This window comes from Apodemus sylvaticus, chromosome 18 (assembly GCF_947179515.1).
Source record: "Apodemus sylvaticus chromosome 18, mApoSyl1.1, whole genome shotgun sequence".
NCBI classification, from domain to species: domain Eukaryota; kingdom Metazoa; phylum Chordata; class Mammalia; order Rodentia; family Muridae; genus Apodemus; species Apodemus sylvaticus.
This window is the reverse complement of record NC_067489.1, coordinates 59156880-59180256: the sequence shown is the minus strand read 5'-3', so window position 1 is coordinate 59180256 and position 23377 is coordinate 59156880. Positions and strand designations below refer to the sequence as shown.

The 23377-nt window shown below is 43.4% G+C and overlaps 1 protein-coding gene across 1 annotated transcript in view; it reads left to right on the top strand.

Annotated features, from left to right (window-relative positions):
* Positions 1-231: 231 nt before the first annotated feature.
* LOC127668480 (palladin-like) overlaps positions 232-23377 on the top strand; it is a 38412-nt gene continuing 15266 nt past the window's right edge. The window contains exons 1-7 of the mRNA XM_052162127.1: positions 232-245; positions 1486-1664; positions 11029-11095; positions 12687-12792; positions 15022-15096; positions 21171-21312; positions 22185-22208. Coding sequence (XP_052018087.1) covers positions 232-245; positions 1486-1664; positions 11029-11095; positions 12687-12792; positions 15022-15096; positions 21171-21312; positions 22185-22208 — 607 coding nt within the window. The remainder of the gene's footprint in view (positions 246-1485; positions 1665-11028; positions 11096-12686; positions 12793-15021; positions 15097-21170; positions 21313-22184; positions 22209-23377) is intronic.

The following is a 23377-nucleotide window of genomic DNA, read 5'->3' as shown; positions in this document are numbered from 1 at the left end:
TAGTGACAGTGGGTAGCACGCTGGACTGTGGCTGGGAAGGAGAGAAGGAAGGGATTGAGACAAGGCGGAAAGCTGAAAGAATCTCTAGGACTCTGTGCAAACCAGAACAATCACACTGTACCCCAGAATCAAGAAAGACTTCTGTCACCACCCCCAAATGATATGAGCCACATTACATAAAATGATTCATGGTATTGGCCAACTATGTTATATTCGTTAATTCCTGAAGTCATGGCTGATCTCTTGTAAGTATCTGTGAGTGGTTTTTAATGTGGCTTCTGGGGTTAGCGCTCTGAGAATTAGTGAGTACCTTTGTTTCACAAGCTTTATTTTCAGATGAAATAAGGGTCTACATCCCATGACTCCAATTAAAAAAATTAGTCCCCGGTGTCATCATCTTTTTCTGTTTGTTTGTTTGGTTAGGTTTGTTGTTGTTGTTGTTGTTTTTTGAGACAGGGTTTCTCTGTGTAGCCCTTGGCTGTCCTGGAGGCTGGCCTCAGACTCAGAAATCCACCTGCCTCTGCCTCCCAAGTACTGGGATTCAAGGAGTGTGACACCACCACCCCACCCCACCACCCCCGCCGGGTGTCATCATCTTTTCACAAAAAGGTGCCAATCCCATAGAATCTTACAGAATATCAGACACAGAGCCAATTTCTTGGTGGCATGAATGGAAAAAAATAGATCAAGAATCTCTGGGATTCTTAGTTTAAACCAGCACATTCCTCTGTGTTTCTTAGAAAACACTTCATACTAGCAAGTTTGAGGGGAAGGTTTGTTTTGTTTTGTTTTGTTTTGTTTTATGTTAAAGCAGCTACTGTTGAGTTGAGGAGCTAGGGAAATCAAAGGTCTGTGGGAGGGAGCCTCTGTCAATCTCTTCTCTCCCACTCTTCAGGCAAAGAAAGCGCTAGCTAGCAAGCATAAAGTACAGCCCAGTTGCTCCCTCTCTCTCCACCGTGGAGAGCCAAGCAACTAGAAACTGTTGTGAAAATCAGAAATGCAAAGGCATTGGACCCTGACCTGCTCCGGACTCACAGTCTTACTGGTCAGTAGAAATGACATTAATGACCGTGTTTCCTGAGCACTGCGGATATTTTGAGCATGGAATTCATATTTTTTATGTGCTTCCTTACATAAGAATAATAGGTAAAATTATAACGATCATGGGAACTCTTTCATTATAAAACATATTGTTAAGACACTTTGATGTTTTAGTCCCTTAATTTTGTAACCCAACGGTCTTTACAAGTTCAGTGAGGTCCCTTAATTTAAGGTTCCTAAAATGTGCAAGATGCTTTGCAAAGAAATCCTTTGTGGGCTAAATATGTCTAGTCATTAATTTCACAGTCTAGGTTCAGTTTCCATGTGTAGCATGGGCACAGATCTTTTATCAAGCAAGCGTCTTCCAGCACAATATGAGCTTTGCTCAGCATCCAGACCATGCCTCACCCATCCCTGTCATCCCTGTCCTCCGCTGTCCCGCAGATGGTTCTGTGAGGGGAAGGAGCTGTACAACAGTCCTGACATCCAGATCCGCTGCGAGCACGGGGAGCTGCACACCTTGGTCATTGCTGAGGCCTTCGAAGACGACACAGGCCGTTACACGTGTCTGGCTACAAACCCCAGCGGCTCAGACAGCACGTCCGCAGAGGTCTTCATTGAAGGTAAGGAAGGCGTGGAGAGGGGAAGGGTGGATGGTCTTCTGGCTGTTTTCTTCAAGCATCCTTGCGTCCTGTGTATACAATGTTCCAAAGCAAATGGCACTGTTGTCAGATGGGTTAAGCCTTATTTATCCTAAAAAAAAAAAAAAAACACCACCCACAAAAACAACAAAACCTCTTGGAGTATGTTGAATTCTTCCTTGAACAGTTCTGACAGTCAAGCAGGCACCAACTGTGCCTAATGCCAACACTCTTTTCTTTTAGTTCTTTAATCTCTTTTTGCTGTCCTCTGACTGCACCTCATCCCATTTCTCTTCCCACCCCAGTCTCCAAGAGGATGTCTTCACCCTCCCCACCCCACCAAACCTCCCCACTCCCTAGGGTCTCAAGGCTCTTGAGGGTTAGGTGCATCTTCTCCCACTGAGGCCAGACCAGGCAGTCCTGTGCTGTCTGTGTGTCAGGGGCCTCAGACCAGCTGGTATATGCTGCTTGGTGTCTGAGAGATTTCAGGAAAACAAGTTAGTTGAGACTGCTGGTCTTCCTATGTGGTCGCCCTCCTCCTCAGCTTCTTCCACATTTTCCTAATTCAGCCACAGGGGTCCCTGACATCTGTCCATTAGTTGGGTGTAAGTATCTGCATCTGACTCTTTCAGCTGTTTGTTAGGTCTCTCGGAAGGCAGCCATGCTAGACTCCTGTCTGTAAGCACACCATAACTGAAGGGGGCTTAAAAGGAGAGGATTGGGGGTTAAGGGAGTGTGGCACAACAGCATGGGGGGGGGTGCCCAGGCAGTCCCTTGCCTGGGCACCTCTGCCCCCTGAGGGACCACACACACACAGGCATGGTATAGAATAGAGTTTATTCAGAGTAGGGGATGGGAGTTAGTGGGGGAGAGAGAGAGAGAGAGAGAGAGAGAGAGAGAGAGAGAGAATAGAGAGAGAGTAGAGAAGTGGAGTGGAGGCCAGCCATGACCATGTGGAGTGGGGAAGAGCCCAAGGGGCAGAGAGGTGAGAGTATGTGGGAGAGCGGAGAGCAAAGAGAGAGAGGAGAGGCAAGTAGCCCCTCTTATAGTGGGCCAGATCCATGGGGCGGGGCATACCTGGCTATTGCCAGGTAGGTGTGGGGTGGAGCTTAGACAAAACACCAACAATAACCAACCCTCCCTTTCCTCTCCACCATATTTGATTGAACTTATTTACAATTTAAAGCATCCAATTTAGCCACCCCCAACCCCCACACCCCTGCCTTAAGTGAATGATAATACTTTATCATCCAAAGTTATAAAAGGTTTAAGAAGTCACTCGTGGAAATTAGAGGTGAGGAGTACTTTGAAATGTTTTCATTTTTACTAAATTTGAGCACTGTGCTTTTGTTTGTTTTCGTTGTTGTTGAGACTCCCTCATTTCCACTAATTAACCATGAACTTGAATGCATTGGTGCGGATGGCTTAAAAACTCAGTGCTGTGAGAGCAGTTTGAGAGACTGGAATTCTTCTATTGGCCAATTATTAATCTTTTTTTTTTTAACATGACCACACCTGGTGAAATTGGAAAGCTTGATTAGTGAAGTACCATTGAGGTAGTATAACTATTTTTGCGTTGGTACTAGTATTTTTAAATACTTGGAAAGGTTTTAGCCACCCTTCTTAGATTGCCTTTAAATCTACAACTCCATGACTGTCCTATAAGTCAATTGCTTCTTAAAATAAGAGTTAAACTTTTGAATAAGCATGAAAATACTTGAGGCCCCTCTACTAGGTTGATGTTCAGTTTTCAGCTATTTTGGCTAATTATATTATACTACTTTATAGGAAAGCAAAAGAAAATAAGGCCCCCAAACTCTTGTCTAGAGCTCCTTCAAGAACTGCTTACGGGACTTTCGGGGAGTGGGGGGGCTAGAAAAGGGAAATCATTTGAAATGTAAATAAATTATATCGAAGAAAAAAAAAGAAAAAAAAAAGAACTGACAAAAAGAATTTTAAAAGTAACAAGTACTGTTGACTCAAAACGGGTACCTTTGCTTTTGAAAGGATTTTTCTACTTTGCACTAAGTATTGCCAGGGATCTCAAGCAACCTTCTCTTCTTAGGAAAAGCAAACAGCTCTTGGGTGATACCTACTACCCACATGGCACTTGGAAAGTGCACACAAAGACATGCAGATAAACTTATTTAAGCTTCACTCTTAGTCCTTTGAGGCATTTCTCTGATTTCCATTTTGCAAATGAGCAGCAGACCCAGACTGAGAGGGGCTCTCCCAAGTTAAAGCCTAGGTTCTGAGGCACTCCGTCACAATGATGAATATTTCAAAGTGCTCCATAAATGAAACTTCGATGGCAAAAGACTTCTCATGCTATCATGAGTTCTTAGTAAATGTCACTAATGGGCAGGCTCCATAGTGACCCTCATGTGGCATTGCACAGCACAGTGGAGGGGACTGAAGGAAACCTGCTTGCACATTATGATCTCATGCCTGTTCATTTAGAACACTTTAAAATGCAATGCCTTGTTTACTTGGAGGCTTGGTAGAAATAAGCTGGATTTTTCTTTCCCGATGCATAGTTTTCCCATGATGCTCAGTGAACTGGAGCCCCTGGTCGTACGTTTTTGTGAATTTGTAAGACCCCCAAAAACTGAGAGTGTCCCAGCACCCCACGCCCCGGAAAGCGACACCCAAATCACTCGCAAGAAACAGTCTTGATGCAATTACATGGGGATTTCTTTATTCCAGAATTCTGGGTTCCACAGCTGTACACCGCGCAGGGCTAGAGGACTGTGGACCACGAGTGCCAAATTGCGGCAGCTTTTATAAGTTTACGACAAAGGCCTCAAATCACAAACCAATCATTTCTTAGCATGGAGAGCCCGCAAAATGTGAGCCAATCGATTTGTACCACTCCATAGTTTTTAGGCCAATCAGTTTAAATTATCGGAGCCCGCGCTCAGTGGACCAATTCGTTTCCTATTTTCTTGAATGTCTATAGCTGCATGAACTCCTGCATAGGGGTAATGGCGTAAGCAGTTTACAGAAGCAAGATAAGCTTAGCCCATTTCCAGTTACCTTATGGGGCCAGGATCACCTATTCAAGGCCTTTCTGCTAGGTCTAAACAAAAGGCAGGCTCTGGAATGTGACCTTTTATCTAGTTTCTAACAAAGCGAGATAGCATTTTAAACTTCTGACTTCTTGGGGTCATTAGAGTTAGGCTGTATTATTTTCTATCCTTTCAAATTTAGATGGTGTACAACCTTATACAGATTGAAGGAAGGATAGAGGAGCTGGGCCAGTAAAGAGCCAATAAGATTCATCTTCCCAGGAATAACATAAATTACTATAGAAACTGGGTAACCCTGACCTCGTTAAATATGGATAAACATTTAAGTTTTAAGTGAAAAATTATAATGTGTATTTATCCCTGAGAACAGTGACGTGAATGAGAAGGTCAGGTACATTCTTCATCCCACCGTGAGTCCAAGGAAGAAATGTTTGCATTCACTGATTCCAGCGCTGCTTAGATGCAGTCAGGCCTTGCTCAAACACATTGCTAATTCTGCATCAGCAAGGAGACACTGGAGGGTTACCAGAAGCAGAGAAGTGGCAAAGTTTTAAGTATCAGCAAAAAACCTTTTCTGAATGTTTCAAAAACTATTATTAGTTGGAAATTATCTAAATGCCATTGTTTAGGCCCATGAGACAGCACAGTGGGTAGGGCCTCTTAATGTCAAGCGTGCTAACATGAATCTGGGACCCAGATGGCAGAAGAGAAGAGACTCCCGAGAGTTTCCCCTGACCTCCGAAATTGCTGTGGTATATATGTGCCATAGGAGTGTGCACATCACACACAATAGTAGTAATGATATCAATAACAGGATAATAAATAAAATAATGGCTGGATATCTCCACCGTGTGTGTGTGTATGTGTGTGTGTGTGTGTGTGTGTGTGTGTGTGTGTGTGTGTATGCATGCTTGCATGCTCACCTAAGTGAAAGATTCAAACCCAGACAACTCTTCCACTTCTTTGCTGCCTCAGAATAAGAGGAAGTTCTTCCTATCCCTGGGGTTGCTATTACCCTTGCTTTGCTCTGGTTTGGTAGCATTTTCCAGGGCAGAGTAAAGTTTTGTTTTGTTTTTTCCATCCTCATATGTTTGTTTGATAACTGCTGTGAAATGGGCACTGGTCCCAACCCAGAGCTTCCACTTGCAAATCCATAACTATTGGAGCTTATTGTCCAGAAGAAAAAGTCCAGGAAAATCCTTAAAAGTCAAGAAATCCTGGCAAGTCTATGAAGGACGTAAAAGCAGTTGATGGGTTGGGTGTGTAGAAAGCAACTCTGAAAAGGTGACTTTTGATCTAAAAGGAAGGAGAAGCAGTGGAAAGGGCACTCCAGGCAGAGGGACCACGTGCAAAGGCCTGGGTGAGGAAGGCCAGAAAAGGATTCCAAGGTACCTGGACCTCATCAGCCAGGTGACAGGAACTAAAGCAACTTAGAGATAAAAGGGTTTCTTTTAGTTCAGAATTCTAGGTTTGGGTCCAGTGTTTCAGGACATTCAAGATGGTGGGAACTTGAAACAGCAGGTCACATGATATCCATAGTCAAGAACAGAGAGAACTCATTGCTTGTCCTCTTCATAGTGCTTAATTTGTTCTTTAGCTTTAGCCTAAGTTCCCTTGCCTGGGAATATCACTGTCCACAGTGGGCTGGGGCCTTGTCATGTCCATTAGCATAATCAAGACAATCTATCACAGACATGCTCATGGATCAACCAAAACAATGTCTCATGTCTTCCTGATGATACATTGTATCAAGTAGTTACAACCAAACATTACCAGAGGAAAAGGAAGGGACTTCAGGAAGGAGGAACTTGGTAGCAGTGTCCATTCTACTGAGAAGTCAGATGAGGTCAAAGAGCAAACCTCTGCCTTTAGCAATGCAGGGCATTGTTGGTGATTTTTAGCAAGAGGGAGTTCGAGGACAGGGTGTCATTAGATGAGAAAAGTCTGCAAACTGTAGAAGCAGTAGCAGATATTAGATAGTCGTTCAGGAAGTTTTGCCAAGTCACCAGCAGAAACAGTGGCAATATCTGGAAAGGAATATGAAGTCAATAAGGTCATAAAGCATAGTTTATTTTTAGGCAGAAGTTACTGGAATATGTTTATATGCTGATGAAAAGACATAATAAGGGAAATTAGATTGAGCAGAAGAGAGAAAGGATTAAGATACAAAGTCTTTAAGGAGGCAGAAGATCCTGGCTCAGGTAGGTATAGGATGGGGAACAGAGGTGCCCCTCCTGGGTTACCTAGTGAAGGAATGGTCTCAAGAATATGTAAATAGGAAAGATGAACAGCATGTGAATAAATCCATTCCAACTTTCTACCACTCCTTCCTCTTACCTTTGTATAATTACTTATAGGGATTGGTATAGCTTCAAGATTCTGAAGAGGGTAGTAGGGTGGTGGCTCTGAAGTGTTGGTGAACAAAGCTGGATAGAACTAGACCTTGTGGGCATGAAGAATATGGATCTGGAGGAAAGGACAGGATGTCAGCATGGGAAGATAGGGAGGCTGGACAGGAATGCAGAAGAGAGACGCGAGGAGGCAGGTACTGCTTGCTTGGCATTGGTTTGTATTTGCTCAATGCTAAGTAGTGAGATTTGGAAGGATGCCATGACATTGCATGGGCAAGTGTTCCTTCGGCACCTGTGAGGTCGAGCCCCAAATGCCAGATCACCATAGTGCACCAGTGTCCGATATCCAATAGATATCCAAGCAAATATTCCTTCGGCTGGATTTGAAAATGTATATAGAGGACCTAAGGATATTTAGGCTGTTTTTCATATTACATATTTTAAAATAATTTTCCTAATATTTTTATGGATTACTCTACGATCTTTAACAGTAGCTCTGTGCTTTGAAATCAGATCATTGTCAGCATCTACGGGGTTGATCCTAGAGTGTGCTGGCTATTCTAAAGATCATGAAGATAATATTTTCTGATCCTCTGTGTGTATGTGTGTGTGTGTGTGTGTGTGTGTTGCTGGGAACTGACGTTAGGGCTTCACACATGCTCAGCACACACCACTGTGCCACTAAGCCATAGTCCGGCCTAAGTCACTTTCAGGATGTTACTATGTCTTATCTTTCTCCTGGGCACGCTTGCCTTCAAATAGTTTTTTTTTTTTTCACCTGGTTTGTGTGTTTGTTTGTTTTTAGTTTAAGTTATTGTCTCTGAAGCATCTACCCGTGTCATAAGCATTTCTGAGCAATAGTTAACCCACAAGGGCAGACTCGAGAGGGGGAGAGGAATTGCTATCAAGAGAGGGAAAGGAAGGTGCTGGCACTGTAAGGATTTGATCTGGTCCGCCCTGCCACTGCTGTTTGGACACCTGAGAAATAAGGTGACATTGACATTCCACAAGGGCAGGGCAGGTGCAGAAAACACCCCAGGGTTCTGAATGCTTTTCACTATCTTTCTCAGATGATCAGTTGCAAAAAGGGAGAAAGAAAACTTCTTTTCATTTTTTATTTTTTTTAAACTTGTCTATGTAAGGACCAAACCCTGGATCATCCAAGTGCTAGTCAGGAGCTCTGCCTCTGTGCTGTAGCTACAGTCCAAGAAAGTCTGGCTGGTTGGCTGGCTGGTTTTGTTCTGTTTAAGACAAAGAGTTCCTTTTGTAGTACAGGTAGCTGTGAACTCACAAGAATCTTCCTGTATTAGGATTCAAGTCTTGTCCTGCATCACAATGCCTGACTCCTAGAATAAATCCTGCTGTATGCCTTTGTTTTTATTGTTATTGTTATTGCTATTGCTATTGCAGTAGTTCAGACAGGGTCAGACTAGTCAAAGCTAGTCTAGGACTCAACTGCTTAAGTAGTTCACATTCACCTTCAATTCAAGGCTATCCTTCTGCCTTGGTCTCTCCAGTGCTGGAAATAGAAGTATAAACCACAAACCCAGCAAGAATGATCTTTTAGTAGGGCCGGCAAGATGGCCCAGCAGGTAAAGGCACTTGCCACCAAAGGCTGGCAGCATGAGTTCAGTCCTTAGAACCTACATAAAAGAGTAGATGGAGAAACCTGCCTCTGTTGAGATTGTCCTCAGACTCACACGTGTGTACTGTGAAGTGTGTGTCCTCTGGCTTACACGTGTGTGCTCCCTCACACTAAGTTTCTCAAACAAACAAAAAAAATGACTTTTAAAATACAAATAAATCATAACCAGGAAAATTATTTTTAACCTGCTAGAAATGTTTGGAGTCAGGTGACCATAGTCGGTTTTTCTCCCATATTTTTGACCTCTTTGAGACCAGCATAGGACTTTGCTCCTCTTAAAATCCATTTTATGATTCCAATTAAGCTGTTATCTCAGAGTAGCCCAGCCCATACATTTATCAAACTTTCTTAGTAGTTCCAGAGGCTTTCCCTGCCTAGCTCCTCCCACCTCTTTGTCACAGAGTAAGCCTTCTCCTCCTCCTCTCTCTAAAGTCTGCTTCTACTGCTTCCATATCTTTTGCCTGTTTTTATGTACCACCCACGCCCCCACCCACCCACCCTCCTCCCCCACCAACCTCCCCCCACCCCCCTCCCCTGGCTAACCCCACGCTTCGGTCAGCTCACCACCCCCAGTGCCCTGCCAATAAACTCCAGGCCTTTCAGACACCAGGCCTGCCCTGTGTGTCTAACTGGCCCCAAATGTCGCCTCTCCAGCCTCCTGCTAGTTTTCTGCTGCACATTCACTCCAAGCCCTGTCCCCAGATAAGTCTTGCAATTCTCTGACCACATGCATCCAGCAAAGTATAAAGGCCAGCTCTGAGCAAGCATGGAACTAAGCACTCTGAGGAATCCAGATCCACACAGCCTAGAAGGTTGTGGGGGAGGGGGAGGAGAATGGCGGAGGGGGACAATTCAAAAGCAGAGTGCAGCCTGTCACCACCTGCAAAATTACCAATGCAGCTTGGTCCTTCCTTCCATTTTCCTGCCTATAAAGTGGGCATCACTTACTTCGTGGCGAGGTTATAACAGGTTATCATAATCCAAAGGTGCAAGGAGCCAAGCTGACCGCTGACTACGTATTAACCATTCACAGTTCGGTAATTCCTTTTTCAACCTTCCCTGAATTCTCAGAGGACTGATCATTTTTCTGCAGAAATGAGAGGTGACATGCGTGGTGTAAACAAGGAGCCCTCAGAATCCAGAGAAGACAGACAAAGGCTACCCTGAATAGGCAGAGTAGCACGAGTGTGTCCTAGGAAAGGGAGTAGCTGCAGGGACAAAGGAGGAAGCTGGGATATGGCAAGGAGCCGCCCTCTCCCTCCCGTCATCCTTTGCAAGCCTTCCGTGCTCCCTACCTACAACTGCAAGCTCACTCCATTCCTCTCTTCGCCCACACCCTCTCTCAGCTTGACTTTTCCCTGCTTTACCATAGAAGGTATTGAGTTCTGGCTCCTCTGTCTGTGTGCTCCCAAGAACAGGACTCTGCAAGGGTCTGTGCACAGGTTGAATGTCTTTGGGACCACATCCCAGCTCCCTAAGCCGTGGCCGCCACTGAGTACATTCAACTCTGTGGATCGGGATCACGTGGATCAGGATCACGTGACTTGCAAATGCAGGAAGTGTGGCAAACAAATCATGAAGTCTGTGGGATGGATGTCAGATTTGAGGAGTTCTCCTTTAAAATCAGACATCTTCTCGTGCCTTCATAGGAAAGGTGTATGCTAGGAAAGAATTAATCTGACATTAGAGGAGGGAAAGAAATGGAAAGTCCGGAGCCTTCTTGGTAAGACAGGAGCCAGGTGAAGAACACCCACACAGGAAGAATTGGGAAGGGACAAAGCAAACATTCCAACTGAGTTACCTCAGCATGACTGTTTTCAAGGTCAACAAAAGACCTGTGAGACTTTACTGCTGTCTAGGCACCAAACCCATTCAGATGAAGAGTCTGGAAACTGCTTCTGATGAACAGAAGGGAAGACATCCACAGCCCACCCCATGTGATCTCCCAGGGTTAAAGTTTAAAACCAGGGGCGTTTTTTCCACAAAGACACTCACATGTGTCTCATAGTTGTCTAGCCTTGTAAAAAGACGGCTGAGATGGCCAAAGAGATAAAAAAAAAAAAAAGGAAGCAAATAAGACACTGTAAGCACAGTGGCCTAAAGGAAGCTATTAATAGTACCGTTAAAAGACTATTTTCAGAAGAAACGGCAATAAAAATTGATTCAACACTGAATCATCCTCAATGTTGATGTCTATTTATAGCACAAATTAGACTTTGCAGGTTGCTGTTTACAAACGAAGGCATTATGCTCTTTGGAAGTTGTGCAGAGGCTGGTACTGCTCGTGTCCTAACTGTCTCATGGCCGCTAATGTCTTCCAGGAGCCAGTTCGACGGACTCTGACAGCGAAAGCTTATCCTTTGTGTCAAAAGCTGGAGCTATGCCGCAGTGAGTTGCTTTTGAGTCCCCTGATGGCCCTGGTGACAAAGAGGGGTAGCAGAGCCTCCGGGGTTTGAAGCCAGGTGTGCTGGGCTGCGAATGGTCAAGCCGTGTCCATCAGAGAGGGAGTGTTTGGATTTGGGACACAATTGTTTGCTTCGTATTACTTTAAACTGTGTGTGTGTGGGGGGGGGGGGGGTCTGTGTTTCATCATCCGTATGCCAAACTGGAGCCAAGTGCTATGTTAGCTGCAAAGACAGCCTTTGAGCTGATGAAAGAAATGGCAGGGCTGAGAGGAAAATCAGTTAGGTCCCAATGAGAATCAAAATGTCTAATTGAGCCAAAAATGGATTTTCTTTTCATTGGATAAAGATTTTTTTTTTTTTTTTTTTTTTTTTTTTTTTTTTGCTAGTTAGACCTTATATCTGAAAAGGACGGAATTTGCTCTATCCCTACTGAGAGAGATATGCGTTACTAAAAAAAAAAAAAAAAAAAAAAAAAAAAAAAAAAAAAAGTTACTGTCTCCTCTATCTCTTCTATTTTACAAAAATATAGCCAAGTCTACCTGAGTTTGGTAGAAAATTCCATTAATGGTGAAATGTGCTAACAAATGTTTTTGGTTGCTAGTAAATACATAACAGTTATATCTATTTAAAGATGCTAATTTCCCTGATTACATCTTTACACATTAATACAAGTCCTGTATTGTAAGACTATTACAATAATAAAATAATAGTATATTCCTTGAAAAATCATGCCCATTCAACATCAGATAATCACCATTGCTAAAGAAGAGATTGTTGTATATACACTTGTACAGTTTTCCTGATTTACTTTAGAATTCAGATTCAGAGATTTCACACCCTCTGGGGTCACACGGAGCCTGGCAATGGGCTCCCCTGGGTCTTTCTCTTCTACGACACTAAAGTCTCAGCACTAAGAGAAGACAAAAATTCCAAGCCACTCTCAACAAATTTAGAAGCCAGCAAAAGGGACAGCTGTCAGCCCTAAAATAAACATTAAAACTGAGTTAAATATAGGACCGTACCGTAAAGAAGTCAAATATTTGCTAACTGATAAAGACCGAAGCTTTCCAAGTTCCTATTTTCTCTTGGGATTTGAAATAATAATACCTTAAAAATCTTTATCAGTGCGAGTTGCCTCTGGTTCACTTTCTTTCTCCTGTGTGATTATTAAAGTCTGTTCTATCCTTTTGGCAATTTGTTTTGATAAGTTCCAACTTCTGAAACAAATTTTAATGGAAGTACACTGGGTCTACAAAAGAAACCCAGGGCTTCTGTAAAAATATTTTAAAGAGCCGGGTGGTGGTGGCGCACGCCTGTAATCCCAGCACTCTGGGAGGCAGAGGCAGGCGGATTTCTGAGTTCGAAGCCAGCCTGGTCTACAAAGTAAGTTCCAGGACAGCCAGGGCTAACCCTGTCTCGAAAAAAAAAACACAAATCCAAAAAAAAAATAAATATATATATTTTAAAGAACAATTGCTGATTTAAAATACACACACACACAACAACAACAGCAACAACAATACCAATAACAACAGCAATAACAAGCTTCTAACACTCGCTTCCCTATTTTCCAGAGCTCAGAAGAAGACAACGTCCGTTTCCTTAACGATAGGACCCTCATCTCCGAAGGCAGGAGTGACCACAGCTGTGATTCAGCCCTTGTCTGTGCCTGGCCAACAGGTAATTATGCCTCTGGCCTTCAAAGAGCTGAGTTCAGGAGCAAGCAGGCCGTTCTGGTTTATGAGTAGGAGTGTGATTTTAACTGACACATTCCTGTGCAATATTTTCTGAGAGAAAAAAAAACACAATTGAAGGAAGAAAAACTAGTGGTTAATGTTCTCATTTTTGCTCATTAAGGATAATCTGTAATCACAGCCACACTACCAGTAAGTCGCCAGCCTTCAAATAGGAAGCCTTAGCTCTGACTGTCCCCTCTGTCCTTCCGTCCAGTTAGCCTATCTCATTAGCTTATTTAAAGAGACCAATAAAGTTCACACACCAACAGGAAAATTTCTCATCTTAGAAGGCCAAACAGTATAGCTTAGGAAAAAAAAAATCAATTAAAATTCTTTGCTTTCGCTATACTGTTTTTAAATATTGGTTTGAGGTCCGTGCGAGACTGCTTTATCAAAGAAAGAGCAGATTCTGGGAAGGGACTGGGGTGGGTTTTCTCTCCAAACACCATCAGCTTTGCTCCTTAAGTAAAAGACAAAATCAGATAGATGCCTGTAAAGAATTGATATGATGTAAATCTTTAAATCCAACAGTAGCAGAAGGTTTCCAGGACACCCCCCACGCCTTCTCTGAGCTTTTATTACCCACGATATTATGAGAATCATAACAACTACCACACGCGATGTGTAAAAGATGGACTCGGTAGAGAGAAGACATTTGTGTTCATAAACTGGAGAGGAACTAGCAAGAATAAGTGACCCAGAAACGGCAGCCATAATGGATATTTCCTTTAAACCACTGGACTACAGTTTTCATTCAAAACCAAGGGTAGTTTTAACTCAAGAGTTTGGCTTTTAGTTATCAACTAGAATTTATTTGAATGTTAGCCACCATGCTAGATATTTAATAGCAGGAAGCCGGTCATCGGTGCCTACTCCTTCCCAGGCTATAGACTAGGCTGGGCAAAACTCGAGATGCTTCTTAATATGGCCCAGATTTATTGTGAGATTCAGATGAGAAAGCTATACGTTGATATGACGATGCAAACACTACAATGATATGCAGAGTACATTGTCAATGGCTTTATTTACAAGAACTCTGAGTAATACATCCTAGTTTACAGATGTGAGATTGAAGTGCTCACCATTTCTTCCTTACAGCCAATGAGAAGAAAAGTTTAATCTATGGGAGTCAGAGTTCCTGGGTTCAAATCCCAGCTCTATCCACTTACTGAAGGGACTTCTGAGAAAACAGCATAACCTCTCTGGGCCTAATTCCTTTGTCTGCAAACTGGAGTTGATAATACCAGCAGTCCCCTGGGGGGTGTCGTGAAGTTTCTTAGTTGGTTTTTATATGACATTTCAAACAATGTCTGACCCAGGGCAATACTATAAAAGCGTTCATGTACTCTTTAGATGTCAATGATAGTGAAAAGGAAGAAACAGGCCTCCCAAAACATAAGCCAGTAAAATGTATTCCTGGGACAGTGAATAAGATCTGTCACTGCCGTAGTATCTCCACAGCACTGTGGTGTCCCATTGTGCATTCAGACGAATGTTATCAGATGGCTATGGATTTATAAGTAAGTCCAGATTACTTGAAAATAAGCAATTTCACACACAAAAAAAATTCCATTGACTGCTTTCTGTCTTCCATCCACAACTCTGAAAGCTTTTACTTCCTGAGATGAATGCTTCAGTAACAGTTTCAGTGCCTTGAGATTTTTTTACACATCAATAAATGAGTTTTATTCCTTTCACTCATAATTTCTATCCCCCTTTATTGAAAGAGCTCACATTAAAAATAAGATCGGCAGATGTTTCCATTACTTACTTTACCCTTCATTGCCAATAGCTTATCCTTTTTGATTCAATGAATCCGGACTGTATTTTAAAATAAAATATAGTGTCTGTGAGAATGTCTAAAAAGACTCCTGTGGAAGTCCCACACACAGAAACCCATTTGGTAATAGCATTTAAAAGCTCTCAGATTCCCCCAGGACCCAGGGAGCTCCTGCCTCCAATATCCTTTTGAACAGAGAAGAGTAACAGATGTGAAATTAGGGGGCAGAACAATGTCTGTGCTATGAGAGTAGACTAGCGGGTAACGGGTGGCGACACTTCCGTACCCTGGAATCATTCAAGTGGAGCAGTCCCCATAATGAAAGGCTTCCTTAGCTCATCTCTTAGAGATTTATAGATGGAGAGTCTGATCCCTGTGTCTCTGCTCTTTCAGGTTCACAATGCTACTTCGTATCTCTGCCGACCTGATGGAACCACCACGGGCTGCCTTCTTCCTGTTTTTACTAAGGTCTGACATCTGGAAGTCTCATTCTCCGTGTTTTCTTTAGTGCTTAAATTTCATTCACATGTGACTTTATGTAGCAGCCCTTAAGATTTGAAATGAAGATATTAATAGGCAGATCATCGTGGTTACCTTAGGGGATAGGTAGGTATTCGTTGAATAATGACTGTATGGCTGTTTTCTTATGTAAGACTGAGAAACATGGTTGTACACAGGTGAAGCCAGATGCCTGGCCTGGTGGGAAAGCCAAGAGAGGTATGAATAATTCAGTGTTTAAATTTTTTTCTTTCTTTATAGCTGAGCATGGTAGCATGTGACTGTAGTCCCAGCACTTAGAGGCAGAAGTGCAAGGGTTTTTGAGAGTTTGAGGACAGACTGGTCTGTATGAATCCCAAGAATCAAGCAAGTTACCTTTTTACTACTAAGGAAACCTCTTGAAAGATCTAGGAAGCTTTACAAAAACAAAACAAAACAACCCAAGCAAAAAAAAAAAAAAAAAAAAAAAAAAAAAAAAAAACCCTGATTTTTCATTGGTTTTAAGTTGGAGATTTACATTGCCAAGTTGAACAAGTCCCATGCCATTGGGAGATTACAGAAGTCAAAAAACAATCCATGCAGATTCTCTTTCTTTCTTTGTGTTTTATGGAGAAAGTCTAAAACTTTATTGATGGACATTTTAAAAGGCCAAATATGAGGGAAAATAAGCTGTTCTCATGTAGAAAGACTAATGAAGTCCCCCAATATAGAATATATCTAATGCAAATTTTGCTGAATTCCCAGCAAGTTCCTTGTTTCTATCCATTTGTTTGCTATTTAGTGAATTTAGTAACCTGGTTCTAAAAGTTATATTGTGGGGGGGTGGGGTGAGTTACTGTGAATAGCCAGGGTCCTACTGAAGAAATAAATGGGGCACCAGTATGGAAGAAATGGATTTGTCCTGTAAGATACCAAGACACCCTAAAGGACTGTTAGCTACAGTAAAGGTTGAGCATCCCTAATCTGAAATGCTTTAAAAACTAAAACTTTGCATATTGACTGATGCCTGAGTGGAAGATCCTGTCCTCAGCCTACGACATGACAAGTCTGAGTCAATGCACAGGTGAACTATAAATGCTGTATAAAATTCCCTTGGGATATGTGTATTGGGCATTCAGAAAACAATGGATTTCATGTTTGCTTGTGCCCTGCCTTAGTGTGCTTTCTGTTGCTGTGATAAACTCCATGACCAAGTCTCATCACTCTTGCCTCTTGGCACTCTGTCCTCTCTGCCCCTCTTGGGCTCTCCTCCCCTCCCCCCTCACTCCACGTGGTCATGGCCGACCTCCACTCCTCCACCTCTCTACTCTCTTTCTCTGCCTCTCTCTGCCTCCACTACCCCAGTAACTTCCATGCTCTGCCCTTAAAAGACTGCCTAGAATTTTAAAATTGTATTAAAAAACAAAACAAAACAAAAAAACTCCATGACCAAAACGCAACCTGGGGAGGAAAAGGTTAATTTGGCTTATGCTTCCAGGTCACGACCCAACCTAGAGGGAAGTGAGAACAAGTGATCAAGCCAAAGTCATGGAGTGATTGTGCCTCCCTGCCAGCTCCGTAGCATCTACTATAACCCAAGACTCCTTGCATAGGGATTGGTACCACCCATCGTGGCCTGGACCCTCCTACATCAATTAGTAATCAAGGAAATACCACACAGACCTGTCCACAGGACAGTGGAATGTAAACATTCCAATATTTAAAATAAATCCAAATCCCAGATCCAGAACACTTTTGGATAAAGGCACGAGTCTCCTCAAATTGTTGAGTCAGAATAGCACCTGCAGAGATATTCTGATGACTGCAGGCATGTAGAGATACTTGGGGACACAGTGAATTCTTTAGTAGGATGTTTATATATATATGGAACTCCATGTTTTTCACAAAAATCCCAAGTAAGCTGAAGACACACTAGGAAACAACTCTACAATACTCTGTGAGGACACCTGAATAGCTCCTGGGCACTGTCCAGGCACCGCTTCCCCCTGAGGGACCACACACACACAGGCATGGTATAGAATAGAGTTTATTCAGGGTAGAGGTTGGAAGTTAGTGGTATAGTGGAAGTAGAGAAAGGCAGAGAGAGAGAGAGAGAGAGAGAGAGAGAGAGTAGTGGAGGCTGGCTATGACCACGTGGAGAGAGGGGGGAGGGGAGGAGAGCCCAAGGGGCAGAGAGGTGAGAGTGGGATGGAAGAGAGGGGGGGGGGGAGAGAGAGAGAGGAGGGGCAAGTAGCCCCTTTTATAGCGGGCCATACCTGGCTGTTGCCAAGTAGGTGTGGGGTGGAGCTTAGACAGTACCCCAACACCTGCCCTCAGGAGGCTGCAGTCAAAAGATCGCCTTGAGTTCAACACCAGCAAAGGCTGTGCACTGAGTTCAAGATAACCCTGGACTAGGAAGTGCAAACCCTCTCAAGAAAGAGAGAGAGAGAGATGTGGAGAAGGAATTTCTGTCAGGCCACACCAAAAGCAGCTTTGTTCTCTTTGTGGGGGAAGTGGTTTGATTTTGAATCCAAGCTTAGTAAAGTCCTCTTTCCTCACATCACACCTTTCCCAGTGAGCGTAGAAAACAAATGGTATCTGTTGAAAAGCCCCTCCAAAAAAGCTAGAAAAAATAAACAAAGAACGAAAAGAAAGAAAAGGAAGGAAGGAAGGAAGGAAGGAAGGAAGGAAGGAAGGAAGGAAGGAAACCCTTTAAGACCCTGACAAACCTGGCTCTGGAACAGATTATTTTCTTCTGATGCTTTCAACAGGAACCCCCTGGAGGGACCATGCTCACAGTCAGCATGAAGTGTGAGAGTTTTTCACAGCAACTTCTCCAGGGCGTCCTGGAAGACTGTTAAATCACGCGCTGTTAACCATGATTCAGCTGATTTAGGGGCACCTTAGGCTAACACACCTTCCCCCCCCCCATTGTTGGTGAAGACAGTAGATATTACTACTAGGCCCAGGCTAGCCTCCAACTCACAACCTTCCTGCCTCAGTTTTCTCAGTGCTGGGATTTTAAACATTGTACCACTATGCATGACTCTTCATTTAAACAGATCTAGTCCATGTTGGGAGTACAGGTGGAGGAACACAAAGGTGCCACTTGGTTTTCCTCCATCCTGAGGTCAAATGCTTCCTCTGCCACAGTCTGGCGTGTATATAAGATTCCTTCCTGGACACCTAGAACATGCTCAAAACCTAGCACTGAAACCTCAGAGTCCTCCATTGCAATCCAACCACTAGGACCCAGATACTCTTAACAGTCATCTCCCCCCAACCCCCACCCCCACTCCCACCATCACCACACATAGAAATCAAATCATGAAGTGTTCTATGTACTAACAACATGGCTGGGAAATACCACTTTTCATGTGGGCTCCTTTTCTAAGAAATATTAGGCAGAGAGTGTGTGGAAGTCATGTGTGTTTCTGCCCTCTTCCCTGGTGCCTGGGGCGGCATGCCTGCTTTCTGCAGGGTGAATCTCTTCCCTGCAACCGCCTTCTCCTTTTTCCTTTAAGCAGCTTCTCTCTGATTTGCAGCATCCTTTTTAGGCCAGGGTTTAGAGGCTCAGGTTTAGACAACGATCTGCTCTTAACTCAGATGACCCTAGACAGCACCCTGATTCTTCCTCTTGTGCATGGTGGTGACAAGCATGGCAACTGGCCTGACTCTTCCTGTCAAAGGAGGCCCTCCATCCATATTCTCACCTTTCTCTAAAGCTTCCCAGCACGGGTAACGGGGATGGTCACGGGATGGCTACTCCACAGGACTGTTCTTTCCTTAAACCCTTCCAAACAACCACAATGCCGAGGGAGCGTGATCTGGGTTGACAGGTCTTCATATGGGGTCTGAATGTCCAGGGTTCCCAGGAACTACACAGAATTATGATCCAGACGCTAGGCACAGCTTCTGACGGTGGATCCTCATCGTTCTGAGGCTTCTCCTTATATTTCTGAAGCTTGTTTGTCTTAATGTCTTACTAGGCTTAAGCATCTATGGGGCGTGCACATGCGCTTTTGTGTGTGTGTGTGTGTGTGTGTGTGTGTCTTTGTGTACATATGTGTATGCCTCTGACTACAGTCGAAGGCAAGTTGGCTCGGAGCATAGACTTCTGTTCTTATTATGGACGGATATCTACCTCTGCATTTGCTGTCTCTCTTGCTTTTAAACACAAGAGGAAAAGCCACATAATTTCCGGAGTAAATCTAATCTCCTTTGATGCCTACGAGCTCAAGCATGGAAACTGTTTGAGTGTCATTTGTTATGTACCAGAATCAGCTTCCCAGAGACATTTCATAGGTCGGCCCTTAGAAGCTGGACCGCACACTGTGCTCTGAAATTCTAAATGAACTCATCTCTGGCTACATTCACGAACTACAAAACATTTACTTAAACATCAGAGACCTTCTAAGGCTAGCATCACGTCCCATCTGATAAAGGCACTTTGTACCAAGCCTGAGTTTATTCCCTGGGACCCGCATGATAGAACGGACCCAACTCTGGCAAGTTAGCCTCTGGCATGTGTACACCCCAGTGCCACACACAGGGAATAAATAAATATAGTAAAGCATGAGACGATATTCAAAGCCAGCTACTTGCTACACTTTAAGACACAAATGGAGAAAAGAATGCAAGCATTAGTTGATTTTTTTTTTAAAAGGAAAGTCTCAGGTAGCTCAGGATAGCCTTGAATTCTCAATATAGCTGAGGATCACTTTAATATGCTGTCTGTGCTGAATATAAATGAGATTTCAAGCATAGTAAGTAAGTTCTCTACCATCTAATCTACAACTCCAACCCCAGTGGTTGATAACCTTAAACTTTATATATATATACATATATATATATACATATATATATATATGTATGTATATGATATTCTTCTTAATGGCCCCAAACCAGACATTATTCTTATACTTTAATAATTCATTGGAAAATACTGTAGGCTTTTAGAATCTGCACAGTGCCTTAACACACCTCCTACAGAATATCTCCTGAAGCACTTTGCCTTTCCCCACTTGCTGTAAGATTTGTGACTTGCTGTTATTCCCCCAGACCCTTAACATACAAAACAAAACAACAAACCTTCCTGAAGTCCACACACTTCCTGATGAATTCTGTCCATTAGCTTGTTTATAGGTAAGTCATTTTTTTTAATTGTGGCTTAATTATTTCAAAAGACCAACGCACCTTATAAGGTATGCAAATGCAGTAAATCTACGTCTAGTAAAATTACCAAAGAGTCTAAATGAGTGAAGATCTCCAGTCACTAGTTAATCTTGGCAGGGGAAGGTAGGGAGAGGACCTATGTGAGGACATTGTTAGCATTCTGGCATTTCATAACAAGTACAAAAACTTCACCTCTTTGCATCCATAAACTTAAATTAATTTATCTTTTGCATCATAAAAATTTATTAGCCTGCAGTTGGAGCAGGGTAAAGACAACAAGTTGGTTACAAGAGAGGCGGAGACCTAGGTCAACAAGGAAGACTTGCAGCAGTGCAGCGGGTTGTGTTGTTTGACTCAGAATCTTGAAATGAAAAAAAAAAAAAGCCAAACCTCTTAGCTTCATAAACCTGACTAGGAAGCCGGTGAGGCAGGGATGGTGGGGAACCCGTGACAGGGTGGGTCCTGCCAAAAGAAGCTGAGTCTTTTTTTTTTTTTTCTAATCTGGCTACCCTACGGATCTGCAGCCATTTGGAATACTAATTGTTTGGAAGCCTTGAGTCCCACCAGCTTGCCTCTACATGTAGATAAAAGAAATGGACACCTGTTACCATCAAATCCCACAGACAAGAAGGGTCAGCACAAATCTGTAAACAACCCCCAAGGTGCCACAGGCCTTATGACAAACCGGTCTAATCTCATGAAAAGCTGCTGACCAACGGACTGAAAGGAATTCATCCTTGCTTGAGACTGCAGTGATTATTTTTGGATAACTCCTTTGTGGTGGTTGTTCCTCTGGGGTTTTGTGTAAGGTTTGGCATCTTTCTTCCCTATTGTGAGGTTGTTTAAGGAGGTGTGAAGTCTGAGAGGGTCACTTGCTTCTTGAATTTCAGGAACTACAGAACACAGCAGCCTCGGAGGGCCAGGTGGTGGTACTGGAATGCAGAGTGAGGGGCGCTCCTCCTTTGCGGGTCCAGTGGTTCCGACAAGGGAGTGAGATCCAGGACTCTCCAGACTTCAGAATTCTCCAGAAAAGTAAGGAGAGGTGCCCGTTGTCCCGAGTTTCAGTTGGATTTTCTGTGGTTTCAAGAGAAATAAAAGGAGCTGTTTTGTATTTTCAAAGCGGAATGAGTCTAGATAGTCCGAGATGCGCAGGGAGTGAACTAATGTAACTCAACACCTCTCTGTGCCCTCCCCTTCCTCACAACACCTTGTAAATCAAAAGAACTTCTGTGGAAGCTCGTCTACAGATGGTGTGAGTGTCATCTCCATGGTTCAGCCTTCAGACGCTTGGTCACATGGTGTTAAGTAGCTTATTAGCTGGAATGCCTAAGTAAAATACCGATTTTCTCTCAGTAATGCCTTCAAACATCTGCATTGTTTGTTAAATGGCAGGACACGGCCTGCATTCAAAGGGCAGTTGATGTTCTTTTTGGTTCAAAATATTCATAGAGTTGGCACTTAATGCTGGAATGTCGTCCTCCCCCCCCCCCCCCCCCGTAACCTCTTCCAAAATGCTAATTGAGAAATACATAAAAGAATTGTTCTACCTCATTTTTAAAAAACAGACAAACAAACCACAGGAGCCCCTTTGAAGTGGATGAGCTCTCTAGGCCTTTTCTTTAGAATGAAATTCCCACATACTCACGTAGTTGCACAAATCATTTTAAGAGGTCTACAAGTCAACTGGCGGAAGCCTGTCTTGAACTGCACTGTGTCACACTTCCCCGTGCATGGAAATGTAAACTGAGTGGCTGGTGCCTTAGCTCTGTCCTATACAGAGGGGGCCCATGCCATTTCTGCACACATAGCCTAAGCAAAGTGTTGGGAGAAGAGGGGTGGGTTAATTATCCCTGAGACCCTGTTCTAATACTCTCCCCCTTCTTTTCCCTTTCTCACACAAACAGAACCTAGATCAACAGCTGAACCCGGTAAGAGTTTTCTGCTATTGGGGGTAATGTATCTTTTGGTTTCCAGTGGGCCTTTGTCTCTATTTGAAAACCACACACTACACTAAATGATGTATTTGCAGTTCCTCAGAAACACGAAGCCGTCTTGAAAACAATGTCTTCTTTATCATGGGGTCTGCGCACTGCAACCCTCATCATCTTTATTAGTAAAACATGCTGCTCAGACAAGCGTTGTGCTTGGTGACGTATGGCTTTTTCAGATATAGCATTTCATACTCAGACTCATGATCCAAAAGAAAAACCTTCTAACATTCCAATAGAAAAGAGAAATTTGTTGCAGGCTAGGCTTTTGCTGACCAAAAGACACTGTAAGACTCCATGGTTCTTTGGTCGGTGTCTTAGGGTTTCTATTCTTGTACAAACATCACGACCAAGAAGCAAGTTGGGGAGGAAAGGGTTTATTCAGCTTACAGTTCCAAATTGCTGTTAATCACCAAGGGAAGTCAGGACTGGAACTCAAGCAGACTAGGAAGCAGGAGCTGATGCAGAGGCCATAGAGAGATGTTTCTTACTGGTTTGCTTCCCCTGGCTTGCTCAGCCTGCTCTCTTATAGAACCCAAGAATACCAGCCCAGAGATGGCACCACCCACAAGAGGCCCTCCCCCCTTGATCACTAATTGAGAAAATGCCCCACAGCTGGATCTCATGGAGGCACTTCCCCAGCTGAAGCTCCTTTCTCTGTGATAACTCCAGCCTGTGTCAAGTTGACACACAAAACCAGCCAGTACAGTCTGTGGGAGCACCTAATCCTATTGATGCCCTAGGATGATGGGGGGGGAGGGTGCAGAGGGGGATATATGAGGGGGCACCCTCTCAGAGATGATAGGGAGAGGGAGGGGAGAGGGAAGAACTCTTCAAGGGGGGGCAACCAGGAGGGAGCAACATTTGGGATACAGATAAATAAAATAATTAAATTATTCATGGCTTAGAATGCGCCAGAGTGAGGGCTTTAATGGCGTGACAGTGACCCTTCAGGCATAACTGTCTACTGCCTGAAGCCATAAACTTTGACTGTTGCACAAGCTTGAAGAAACACCATGTCCTGGGAGCTCTCTTCATTACCAGGTCATCTGACCTCACTCAAGTGCTCTGTGATCCCAGAGTGTGAGTGCCGACTTCTTCTCTGCCTT